The following is a 13575-nucleotide window of genomic DNA, read 5'->3' on the forward strand; positions in this document are numbered from 1 at the left end:
ACAAAAACAACCCACGGATGCAGCTTTAGAATGCGACGCATACCTGTGGCCGCAGGACCCTGACAATGACAGCCCGCAGCTGCTCGTGCTGGCGTCGGAACTTTCGCATCTGGTCGAGGCGAGCCTGAAGCTTCCTGTGCGCGGGGTTGATCCGCCACACCATCTTCAGGTTTTCCTCCCTTTTCCTCTTGACGATGTCTCTCAGCAGCACCTGAAGTTTCTCGTACTCATCATCCCAAGTCTGAAAGACTTCAAAGCATGCGACCATAACCTAGGGTGTAATTTAAGAAAGGAGGCTTATGATTACAGCCATGTTTTCATCTCGGCGCCTGAGGCTGCTTTTCTGCTGTACCAGGACTTACTTTTTCAAATTCCTCATAAGCAACATGCATCAGTTTTCTGGTACCCAGCACTTTGAGTAACTGAGAACTCAAGTCTCTTGAAATCGCTTCCACCAAACGCAGTGCCCTCTGAATGGGGTATTTTGTGTTCCGGATCTTTCTCAAATGGGTGAAAATTGCAACAAGAGCCTGCCTTATTTTGTCCAGCTCAGTGGCGGACAGCAAGTCATTCAGAGGGAAATCCTTCATCAGAGGGTTGTAGTCATTCACGGTTTCCAAAGCCTGTTTTAGACCTAGAGTAACAGAGAAGGAGTTAATGGTTTGCAGATAAAATAACGTAAGTATAATGTAATATTCTACGTCAGTCATACCTTAATTTAAAAAAAGTAATACAACTAAGAGGCTACTGCTTCCAGCTTAATACTGGGTAAGTAAACTGAAATGCAGCCTCACAAGGGAGCATTTTCATGTTCTGCAGAAGTCAGGGACACCGAAACTGTTTATATTTGAAATAAGAAACATGTTATTAACAGGATGATCTTCTGTTAATTAACAGATGGTTTCATTGTTTTTTAAGAACATCATCAACTCACTCATACGCTAAAGGCTGTGGGTGATGGCCCCACAGATTTCTTTTCTTCTTTTCTATACCATTGAAATGTTCCACCAATAACTTAAGGTTAGAAAAACTGCAGTGTTATCCTTAGGAACATTAAAATGAAAATGTTACACCCCCAGCTCAAGTGAGGGGAATGTGTTATGGACACAGAATCACAGGAACACCTGGGTTCCTAGTCTAGTTTCTGACTCCTCTAAGATTTAAAAAAAACAAAAAAACAAAACAAAACAAAAAAACAGGAAGAAGTAAAAGTTTCAGAGGTGTATTTAAATTTCAAGGCAGAACTTTCAGCATTACTGAATGCTCACGTAACATGTACAATGTGATCAAAGGAACTAGACTTCTACCTAGAACTTCCTCTAACATTTCAAATGCGGGCAGCATGCCGTTTTGGGAGGGGAAGGAAAAGACCATGCCGCATACCGCAGCCCTGATTCCTGCTCTAACACTCGGTGGTGGAGACAGTGGAGGAGAAACATTCAACTCAAACTCAAACAGCTGAGTGCCCAGCGTGTGCTGATACAACGTCACGCACACTGCTGCCCATTCAGAAAACTAACTTTATCTTGACCACTTTTCAGAGCAGGGAGGAGGCTGAGAACAAGGAAAAGGGGCAGGTAAAAGAGGAAGAGAAAACCCCGACCGGCTCTCCTTCCACAGCCCTGTGGCCAAACAACTTCTGCTTAATGTCAACCGTCTCCCTGCTGGGCCTGTCAGAAGCACACTAGACTTTATTCTAAAACGGTACTGCCTACTCAAGCGACCAAGGAGCTGAGAAACGCGAGGGAAAGCCCCAGGGCTCTCGGTACACAGCTCTAGAAACTGGCACACGTTCTCAGAACTCCTGAAGGGCAGGAAGGTATGTGGGGAAATGACTTCCCTCACCTAGAACTGGAGGAAAAGGAGACAAGATACAAGGAAACAGGAAAGATGGTCCACCTATTGACTTTCATTGAAATTAGCAGTATGATCTCCCAAAAACCAGATCAATTAACTCGCTGATCACATTATTAGTTCCACTTTTTACCTGTGTCAGTGTCGAAACTGACGGTGGCGTGGAAGCGCTTGCCATGTTTCAAGATATCCAGAGTAAGCAGGACCTCGGGGCTCTCTCGTTTCTCCTGGATGCGGTACAGCGCCCGCTCCAAGTTTAACCAGAAACTAATTTCCTGCAAGGCTGTTCCTGAGGCAGGGTCTCTATCAAGTTTGGTCACCTTTAAAGATAAATAGCATTCAGGAGTAGTCATGATTTAAATAAAGGTAAAAAGTATCACTAATCACACATATGCATTACAATTTCATTTTTGTATTTCAAGTAGATTTTCTTCCGTCAATTGTAAGTGGCTTGATTTGAAAACGAAGGTGTAAGACGGCTGAGACCAACACTCCCTCAGGGCTGATGTTCAATAGCCACACACTGTACGCTGACCGGTCCGCCTGAGCCAACGCCAGCCCTCGGGCGGGCACTCCCAGGACGAAGGGGAGCGCCGCTGACGTCATCGGAGACTTTACCTCATTGACGAAAACTCAGACCAGCTTCTGAGAGATACCAAAGAGTGAAGCACTTTACACAACACACTCAACACCATGCTCTTACCTTCTGAATTTCTCGGATCCAGCGGTTAACTCCTGATTGTAATTGATTGAGAAAAGTTGGGTCTTCAACCTTATCTCCAAAGTCTGTAACTTTTGGCTTTTCTCCACGCTCATAACACTGTTTTGCAACATTTGTAATAATGGGATGAATTGGCAGGCTGATCTCTGGAATTTCAATATTCTGCTGCAAGTGAAGGAGCCCCATTTCAAGTTCTGCAATCTTTTTTTCAACCGAGGGAGCCATTTTATCACCATCCCTAAAAAAGTTAACAAACACTTCAAACTTAGGGTGCTGTTGGTCTCCAAAGAGATCCTATTATTTTAAGTCTCTGAAACATTGATAATACGTATCTTATTAAAGCAACAGATTTATGTCCTTTTGGTTTATTAGCTCTGCCCTCCCAATTCCCGAATTTTACATTATCTTCCGAGGTCTCTTCTGAACACTCAGGAAAGTAGGACATTCAGCCCAACAAAGGACAGGCGGCTTTACCTGTCCGCCTTGCCGGACTCTCTGATATAGGACTTAAAGAAAGGAGCCACCGCATTGCTAATGAAAGAATGCAAGGTTTCATATGGTGAGTCTTCACTGAGGGTGAGCACCCGGAGCTGAGAAGACACCGGTTTGTCTGCGTCAATTACCGGAGTGCGTTTAATGAATGCCAAGCTAAAAGAAAGCAAAAGAAGAAATTAGAATTCACAGTCTCGTTCCTAATTAGTTTCAGTAACTGTTGCCCTTTTTGTGTTGCACACAAATTAAAAGTTCATTTGAATGTTTTAAAAATCACAGTAAAAATAGATTAAATTGTTGGTTTTCTAATACTGAAATATGCTGCGTATCTTTCTCTCCTCACTTATGTGAGAACAATCTAATCAAGAGTTGGGCTTTGGGGCATCTGGGTGGCTCGGTTAAGCAACTGGCTTCGGCTCATGATCTCACGGTTCCTGGGTTAGAGCCCTGCGCCGGGCTCTGTGCTGACAGCTAGCTCAGAGCCTGGAGCCTGCTTCGGATTCTGTGTCTCCCTCTCTCTCTGACCTTCCCCTGCTCACACTGTCTCTCTCTGTCTCTCAAAAAATAAATAAAAAGCATTAAAAAAAAAAAAAGAGTCGGGTTTTGGCCATGGCTGTGAAACCAAGTACAGTTAATCCGCCTCCTATGTATGTGGAGTTCCTAATCTTGGCCTCACTCAAACCTCCACAGCAACTACAGGTCACTAGCCATGACACACTTACTTCTGATCTTACACTAACTTGTACCATTCGTTTATGGCCCCAAGTCACATTTCAGCTTGAATAAACAAAAGCCACCCATAGGGTAAAGTGACAAAAGGGCATTCCAGGCCCCTACAGCCTGGCCTAAACCAACTCCTCCAGTTTTATCTCCTGTTATGTACCCTGTTCCTCACCCAAGACACAACTGAGAAGAGACGTCCCTTTCTGTGCGCCTCTGTGTCTTTGCTTAAGAAACCTACATTCATCCGCTGAAATTCCAAGGAACTCTCAAAACCCAATTCCAGCACTGCAACCGGGGTCTTCCCCAACCAGAATCACTCTCTCCGATCTCCTGTTTCATAGTATTTCACACTTCTGAGACGTTGCCAAGTAGTACAGTTAGTCATGTGTCTGCCAATCTTCCTCCCCAAAGACCACAAGCTGCATGGGAACCAAGTTTTCTCTGTGTACCTACTGCCACAGCTTACGCCTAACAGGTGCCCAAAGGTAGTTAAATTAATAGCTCAAAAAATGAATATTTGAATTTTCTGTTCCCAGACCAGTACCTTATACATAACGCTTTATAATATTCTAAAAAGTCACCGAAGTTTCCTGCTGTGACACACCGAGAAGGAAGAAGTCTAGCATCCCTGCCAGCAAAGTACAAACCTACATCCAATCAGCACTGGTCTGTGCTTATGAAAAACATCAAGGCCCTGAAAGACACAGAGTCCCACTGAGAGCCGCTGCTGGGCGTTACTGAGACCACGTGCCTGCAGCACGCCAAGTGCGTCCTGCCGGTGCTTCTCAATGCAAACATCGAGTGGAGGCTACCTCGTCCTTGTTCGAAGGACACACACTGAGGTAGGAGGGATAAAGGGGCAGGCTGTCTAGAACTAACTCTCAAATGGTTCAGGAAAAAAAATGACAATGCAAATGGGGTGATCTTAACCACTGATATCTGGTATCAACTATACATAATTCATACAACTCTTGTAGGCTTGAAATTATTAAAAATAAAAAGGTCTAAAAAGCAAATACAGTATAAATTAAGCATTTACATGTTTAAATTTGGAATATGCTTCTCCGAGCGTAAATTGGCACCACTTTTCTAGAAGGGAAAAATCTGGTCACATGAAATTAAAGATTTAATGGATACAGTGCATCTGAACCAGTGATGCTTGCTTTCTTTCTATGAAAAAGAATTCGATCTCTACCTAAGAATCTTTTCTAGGTTTTTACTATTTATAATAATGAAAATGCACATAAAATCTGAGAATTGTTATTATTTATATTAAATACATTACGGCTCAAAACAAAAATGGATACCATGACATAGCAATTAAAATAAAAATACAGAATTTATACTGACTTGGAAATCCTCTGAATTTCAAGACTGAAATCAAAGATACTGATTTAAAGAGCAGAAACCTTGAGTGTTTTAATGTCTTTGTCTAAGTCGGTTAAGATCTACATTCAAGTCTCAGAAGCTTAAAATACAAGACAACAGTGTATTCACTCAACTCACCTATTGGACTTAACTCCATAATGAATGTCTATGTTGATATTATAGGAAATGAATTCTTTTTCTTCTTCTCCTTCATCACCAACATCCTCTACAAATCGTAATAAATATTATGTCAATTCAAGTCAGCATTACCAATTTTTAATTTATCAAAAGCTCAGAGAATGATTAGCCTCCCCCTACTGCCCCCGACATTTGAGTGCCCGCATGGCCCCGCCCATCCCCCCCCACTCCTGACCCAGGCACCTTGCTGTGAGGTCCCAGGCCAGGCGGCGAACTCCTCCGTGCTCTGTACGTCTGGCACACACACGCACCGCACACGCACCGGCGGGCCCGGGGTGTTGGAGGCACCAGAGCAGGGTCTGGCCCTGGGAAGACAGCCCACCACCCTCCCAACACAGGTACACCCCGCTCATTACCCAACACTCGCTACGTGACAAGCGTTTTACCAAACACTTGAGGCACATCACACATCTAACACTCGGGGTGGTCGTGACTGTTACTACCCACGCTTTCCACCTAAGAAGTGTAAGTAAACTGCCCTCAGACACCTGTCGGGATTCAGAAGTCTGTGATTCCAAACTGGGGGTCCTCCCCAGGACGCGGCCCGCCCAGTCCCTTGAGCCCCAGACAGCGCAAACACCCGGCTGGAGAACATTGTGAAGGGACATCCGCAGGGTCACCGAGAGGCATTCACCCAGCCTCCCCTCTGCTTGGACACCACTTTTCAGAGCCTGCTTCAGAGCTAACCTAGGAACGCATCTTCCTCCCCTACTGTGATCTACTGTGGGCGGGGCCACGCTGGACTCCACCCAGCAAACACTATGCACAGTAGTCATTTTATTTTTACTTATTTTTTTTTAATTTATGTATTTATTTTTGAGAGAGAGAGAAAGAAAATTCCAAGCAGCCTCCATGCAGTCAGTCGGGGTCGGAAAAGAGGCTCAATCCCACAAACCATGAGATCATGAGCTGAGCCAACATCGAGTCAGATGTTCAACCAAATGATCCCAAGAGGCTCGTTATGCAGCGAGGCCATTTTGAAAAGCTTACTGGAGGGGCTCCTGGGGGGCTCAGTTGGTTGAGCGTCGGCTTCGGCTCAGGTCATGATCTCATGGATGTGGGTTCGAACCCTGCGCCAAGCTCAGAGCCTGGAGCCTGTCTTCAGATACTATGTCTCCCTCTCTCTCTGACCCTCCCCTGATCACACCATCTCCCTCTCTCTCTCTCTCAAAAATAAATAAAAACATTAATTTTTTTTTGTTTGAAAAGCTTACTGGAGGGGCTCCTGAGGGGCTCAGTCGGTTGAGTGCCCAACTTTGGATCAGGTCACAATCTCATGGTTCGTGAGTTGAAGCCCCGACGGCCCGGTCTTGCTGCTGTCAGTGCAGAGCCCGCCTCAGAGCCTCTGTAACCCTCCTCTCTATGCCCCTCCCCTGTTGGAGCACTCTCTCTCGAAAAGAAACATAAACAAATAAATAAACTTACTGGAATTCAAGCTTCCTGCAATGGTAAGATAGCTCATGATGCATGTGAACAAAATGTGTAAATAATTTAAAAGCCACAAGTGAAAAGCTAAAATTTGTGGGGTGCCTGGTTAAGTGTCTGACGCTTGATCTCGCTCAGGTCCTGGTCTTGCAGTTGGTGAGTTTGAGCCCCAGTGCAGAGCCTGCTCGTGATTTTGTTTCTTCCTCTCTCTCTGCCCCTCCCCTTCTCCCTGTCTAGAGATAAATAAATCTTAAAAAACGAAAGAAAAATTAAAATTTGTAAGAATTGGAAATAATCCAAACCTCTAGATCCAGTACTAATGCACTAGTTGCCTAAATGCTCCAGATTATCCCTGCAGGGACATGGGACCGCACTGACAAATGCCAGTGACATGAGGTGTATGGAGTAACCCCACTAGCAAAAATTACTAAGGCTTAACACGATACATGTGGTTCGCCTTCACTTTTAAGTCACAATGTAACAGCAAAGGCAGCAGAGTTAGCTAAGTGATCTTAGAAAAGGCATTTTCCTTCCTCCGGGTTTCAAATTCAAAATGTAAAATGGGCAGGATGGGGGGCTCCGTGATGGGGATTGAGAGCACACTGATTATACACACCAAGTACCCACAGAACTGCTGAGTCGCTACACTGTACACCCGAAACCAGTGTAACACGGTATATTACCTACACTGGAATTGAAATGTAAAATAATCAAAAAATAAATGCAACGGGTAGCGGACATGGGGCTGGGGGTACTAGGAGGTCTGTCTGTATGGGTTCTTTAAGCACCAAAAACTGAAAATTTGAGTATAGAGGTCTGAGCAAAAACTGTTACTTCATTAGCTTTAAGCTGAAATAAATATAAAGTTTATACTAGAAGATAAATATTTATATATCTGTCAGGAAGACAACAACTTCTAAAATATCGTTTTTAGTATCATTTTAGGAAGGGAGGGCAGGAAGCAAATTGGTCTAGCATGCCAGATAATTCCTAGCTGTTTTTAAATATGACTAACTTAGGAGGAAAAAAAGAAACGAAACCCATCACTCAGGTTTTTAACTACTAAAGCACGGATGTACCACAAGACAGGACGGATCACACTGCCTGAACCCAAGCACTCACAGGATTGCCACCTCTAAAATACAGACGCATGAAACCGAGCACAAGGAAATAATCTCACACTAAAATAGTTGTCAGGGTGGTAGGATTATGAAATATTTTTTCTCTCAATTTTCTGAGTGCTGTTCTAGGATTTATATAAAATATGTATCAACAAAACAGCATTCAAACAACATCTAGAAAGTAAAAGTAACATTCTATAATGAGCAAAGGAAATCACTGACCTAACTAAGCACATAACTTTGAATAATTCCTTCCTCGGATACAAGACTCACACTTATACGAAATAAAATCACATAGAAAACGTGCCAACCGGCCGCAGCATCGGCCACATGCCCGTCCTTCCTGAGGCACAGGGTTAAAGGAGCCGGGCGCCACGCCAGGCCATGAGTCACTCTGCTCCCGGCGGCCCTGCTGCGGGAACGCCCGGCCTGGCCCAGCCCCGCACCCGGCGCTGCTGCAATGCGGCAGAACCCTGCCTGGGCTCCGGAGGGCCCGCCCAGAGCCGGCCCCGCACGGGGGTATCCGACAGGTGCCCTCTAGTACCCTCTACTGCTTTGTTAAAACCCAACTTCTTTTGATGATGGTAAGTTATGGAAATCACAGGAGAGGTTTTGGATTAGTTTTTTAATGCTTATTCTCCACAGAGATCAAATGCCTGATTCTGCAGAAACATTTAAAAAAATTGTTCAGACGAGGAGAAAGATCATTGACAGTAATTCTTAATAACGAAGACACTATTAACCCTGTGATATTTAGACGCTTACGTACAAACATGATCCGCCTATTCTAGCAGGCAACACTGCTTTCAGTAAAGTCTGAATCCGCTTCCTGATGCGCAGAAGTCACTGGTTCATACACGGCGGCCCAATGCTCTACTGCCGGTTAACGCGGCACCAGCACGGGAAGCACTGGGCCTCCTCAGGAGCTCCTTTGCTACAAGCATATTAATATGCACTTAGTGACCTGTGGACGTGTCTTTGGTTACCTTTTGAGTTCTAGAGATGTTTAAAACATCAGGTAGGGGCGCCTGGGCGGCTCAGTTGGTTGGGCATCTGACTTCGGCTCAGCTCATGCATGATCTCACGGTTGTGAGTTCGAGCCCCACGTCGGGCTCTGTGCTGACAGCTAGCTCAGAGCCTGGAGCTGCTTCAGATTCTGTATCTCCCTCTCTCTCTGACCCTCCCCTGCGTGCTGTCTGTCTCTCAAAAATAATAAAAAACATTAAAAAAAATTAAACATCAATTAGCACTAATCTATGTATACTTCTATGGAAAGACTAGTCTAGTGCATTTCAAACTGAGAGTGATTTGTACCATTACGCTGTGAACTAGGTGAGCATTATGTCTCACTTAACGAATACAAAAGACGTGCATTCAATGATCTCAAGACTCATACTTCCTCTCCTAGGGAGACCGGGCATGTTTTCACAAAGTCTGGTAAATGCGCAAAGGGAAAGGAGCAGAGAGGCTGCCCCTCTCCCTGCGCCTCGGTCACTCCCTCAGTCTCCCTTCCCTCCCACTGTCTCCCAGCCACAGGGCAAGTCTGCCCCATCCAGCAGAGGCGGCCAGGTGTTTTCTTTGGCTCACGCGAACTACCAAATTACTTGTGACATGTTCCTGGTTCTCCTTATCTCTCATCTTCTTGTCCTCTTAAAATCCCAAACACACGAACATGTTAGGTGGATTGATCGCTATCGTATGTTCTCCCCCTCTTCTCTCACGTTTGCTTTAGCTCCCCCTTTCCTGCGGCTGATGTTTTTTCCTGTCACCTAAACGTCCACCACCCCTTCGTCCTCTTCTCAGGGGCTGTGGCTTCTTGGCCACAACCACTCTGTGCTCTGGTGTAAGGCTCAGGGCATGGTGAGAAAGTTTTCTCTTGCACCTGAAGACTTCCATTCCTATCACCGTTAGAAATGTAAAGCGAGGGGCACTTGGATGGCTCAGTTGGTTAAGCGTCCTGAGTCTTAGTTTAGGCTCAGGTCATGATCTCATGGTTTCTGGGTTCAAAACCTACATCAGCCTCTGCACTGACAGTGCGGAGCCTGCGTGGGATTCTCTCTCTCTCTCTGCCTGGCCCCTGCATGCTGTCTCTTTCAAAATAAAATAAAAACAAATAAACAAAAACGGACCTGTGAATGGAAGGGTGAATCCCACGTAACACCCCACAACACTGGCAAACAGAAGAAGTGGTGACGGTCTGTCCCTGTGCCACCCATCAGTGTCACTTCCCATGCCACCCTGCACATTCAGACTTATTCTTGCCGCAGACTGGCTTGTCCCACAACGGTGTGACCACAGGGTGACAGCATGGCACAGCAGGAGCCTAGGCTGAGCGACAAGTCAGTGCGGTGTCACAGAAAACCCTTTCGTTAATTTCTTAACCATTTTACCAGCCATTTGGAGGAATAAGCAAAGGTCAGAAATGAACACTTTTTCGTTATCATTTCTTCATCCTTTAGGGAAATTAAATCCACAGAAAAAGAATTTTTAAGATCCACAAAAACATCCCCCACGAAACCTTCCACACGGTCGGCCGTAGCTCTGAGAAGTCGAGTTCTGTAAAACACTGTAGCTTTCCTTCACATTCTAGTCCCTGGCCATCTCCGCACTAATGAAGATGTAAAACCCCCTAAATTATGTCTTTTAGGAAAAACCAGAGCCCCAACCTTAGGAGCAGTGACTAAAGGCAGCCACTATTTTCAATCTTAAAAGACAAAGTTCAGAGGCTAAGACACCTGAGCAGAAACAAAATCCAAAATCCACAGCACCTGATCCCCGCCCGGTCACGGCCAGGCCAGAGCCCAAGGCCAGTCCTGGAGCCCCCGGCTCCCCCGCTGCAGGCCCACCAGGACCACCCAACCCAAGCTGCGTTTCAGGTAAAAGCTGCTACAGAACTCCACTAAATTGGTAAAATGCCTATTAAGTAACGAGCACCTGTCTGGCCGTAATTTTACAAGAACGCTAGGAAGGAAACAATTTCCTACAGGCCAGGAATTACAGACAGATTTCTGTTTTTCAAATCAGGAGCTATAATTTGATATTCCCCTTCCCTACAACTCTCCAATCCTTTCGTATCAAAATAAACTGTTAAATTCAAAACCTTTATTCTACATTTTAAGGAATACTGTCCTTCAACAGAGAAGTTTATAGCTAGCTGAGGTAGTTAAAAAATAGATATCTCCATGTAAAAATGCTTCTGAGGCGCCTGGCTGGCTCAGTCCGTCAAGCCTCCAACTTCGGCTCAGGTCATGATCTCACGGCTTGTGAGTTGGGCCCCGAATCAGGCTCCTCACTGACAGTGTGGAACCTGGGATTCTCTCCCTCCCCCTCTCCCCGCCCCTCCCCCACTCATGCATGCGTTCTTTCAAAATAAAAACCTCAAAATAAAAATAAATCCATCTATATTCAATTACATGTGTTTGGAAAATTCTTTCTGTGGGAGGGTTAAATAAAAACAATATCCCATTCACTAAATTAGGACTTCATTCTTGCTGACGGTCTTTACTCAGTTTAAACAATTAGTTTTGTTTCCCACACTATAAAGCAAACCTATTTTTTCATTTCAACTAACTACGGGATGCTCACATTTGATTAAATGTCCAAAGGCTGATGCTAACTCAAAAATCACCTGGAAGATAGCCCTCCCTATCAAGTGACCTGGGTCTGTACTGATGTCTAAATTTTAAATTATGCTAAGGATGCTAATAAGACTGATAAGACCATATAGTCTTTCTTTAAAAATTTTTAAGTGAAAAATACATTAGAGACAGGTTGCCTTACTAGAAATACTTTATTTTTATAGATACAGTAATGAGGCAGGATTTCAATTTTAGACACCCTCATTCCTCAGCCAATGTTCAAAAGTGCAAGTCACTGTGGAGCCGGGACTTGGATGCCTGGGCATTTGCTTTGCTGAAACAAGACAGTACACCACCGAGAAAACAGGTGATCTGCACTAGAAAGCATCGACACAAATAGGGCTTCTTCCCAATAATTTCAGTGAAGTTCAGCTCTAACATTGGAGAAAAGCCAACTACTGATGAACAATCTAGAAGCAAAAACTATCTTTTTCCATAAAAAGAAAGTGAGACCCAAGGTAGAAATCAGCAATTTTAATACATAAACTGTGCAATGAAAACATGAGCGAGAACTAGCCAAGGTCAAACTACTCAAAATACAGAAATTTAACACAAATTAAGATATATTTTAATAATGTATATTCATTGAAAAATGGCCAGAAAGAGATTCCAAAATGCTGACAGTGGCTGTATCTGGGTCAGAGGATTCTGGGTGATTTTTACTTGATCTGTACAGTTTAAATTTTCTATCATGACTAAATATACACTCTTCCTGAAAAAGAGTAGGTGGGTGAAAAAATTTAACACTAGTGGTTTCCATGCTAGAAACATGAACCCCAAACATAACAGAAAACCCTAAACAACATTAATAGTCTAAACATACGTCGGAAGGGCTCCTTTGCTTAGAACACTCCGCATGAATCTAAGAAAAATATTCTTTCACACACCCTGACCCTCCCCACCTCCTCCCCGAGCAGGTGCTACAATGAAGCCTTCGGAAGAGCCTCTGAAAGCAACAAACTATCAGAAATAAACATAAGCGAGCAGGGGTGGGGACAGGTAGTAAGTTCCCTTCTTGACAGACCCATCCCTTTCTCGCCACAAGACACAGCCGGCGGGCAAACACTGTCACACTTTGGCCTATCCCTTAGTACCCCACCCCCATCCCAAGTTCCCAGACGGGCAGCGCCACACCCATACTGCGCCGTCAAAGATGCTTGCCACCCACTGTCAGGTGGTCCTAGAGGGTCCAGACACTGTCCCTGAAGACAAGCTCAGGCCTCAAGAATTGCTTCGGGAAGGTCACTATTTGAGGAGGCTGCTGCAATGTGCAAACCTTTTGTCTCTTGTTCCTAAATGAGTCTCTCTCTTTTTTTTTTAAAAATAGTTTATTGTCAAATTGGTTTACATGGGTCTCTCTTTTTAAAAAAAATCTGCAAACTGGAATCAAATATCACAGAGTCATCATTAAGGATCATCCAAGTATTACACTAACACGAGGGTGTGATCAGAGAGACCCAGCAGTGTCCTGGCCACCGAGGCGCCGAGTCTAGTCCACGGAGCAGGAGTTAGCTGGTGGCTTTGGGCGCGTCACGTCACCGGAGCCTGTCTCCTCGCGTGTGCGGGGACGCCGTGAGGACCGACAGGCCGCCCCGGGGCCGCGCGTCCACCGGGAACCGGGATGCTCCGCGCCCTGTCACTGCGTAGCCTCAGTATCTCGCTCGGACAGGGCTCCCCGCCAGCTCCGACCCCCTACCCCCGGGCGGCGCCCGGCTCCGCGGGTCTGCCCCGGACACATCCCTCCCGAGGCCGGCCTGGCGCGGCCACAAATCGAAACCGAAAAGCTCATGTGACATTGGAGGCCGGGATGCGGCCTCCGCCCGCGCTCAGCCCGGGAGACGCTGTCTCCACCCAACTCGGCCATCTTGAGGCCCGAGCAGACAAAGCGATCCCATTGTTTTGGGTGACGGCTAGACGAGGGGCACCCTCGTCGTTCTCCGCGACCCGGAAGGGGGCACCCCCGCCGCTCCCGCCCGGCAGGGGGTGTGGCCCACGCCGGCCTCGCCCCGCGGCCTCGGGGCCGCATCCCGCCGGG

General features: G+C 45.7%; 1 protein-coding gene across 1 annotated transcript in view; it reads right to left on the reverse strand.

Annotated features, from left to right (window-relative positions):
* The window catches only part of DYNC1H1 (dynein cytoplasmic 1 heavy chain 1), a 58229-nt gene extending 52520 nt beyond the window's left edge, over window positions 1-5709 (reverse strand). The window contains exons 1-7 of the mRNA XM_029950817.1: window positions 5619-5709; window positions 5297-5384; window positions 3050-3223; window positions 2558-2813; window positions 1988-2174; window positions 363-634; window positions 44-271 (exon numbers count right to left, since the gene is read on the reverse strand). Coding sequence (XP_029806677.1) covers window positions 44-271; window positions 363-634; window positions 1988-2174; window positions 2558-2813; window positions 3050-3223; window positions 5297-5384; window positions 5619-5709 — 1296 coding nt within the window. The remainder of the gene's footprint in view (window positions 1-43; window positions 272-362; window positions 635-1987; window positions 2175-2557; window positions 2814-3049; window positions 3224-5296; window positions 5385-5618) is intronic.
* Between the last annotated feature and the right edge of the window lie 7866 nt (window positions 5710-13575).

Source organism: Suricata suricatta, chromosome 9 (genome assembly GCF_006229205.1).
Source record: "Suricata suricatta isolate VVHF042 chromosome 9, meerkat_22Aug2017_6uvM2_HiC, whole genome shotgun sequence".
In the NCBI taxonomy this organism is placed as follows: Eukaryota; Metazoa; Chordata; class Mammalia; order Carnivora; family Herpestidae; genus Suricata; species Suricata suricatta.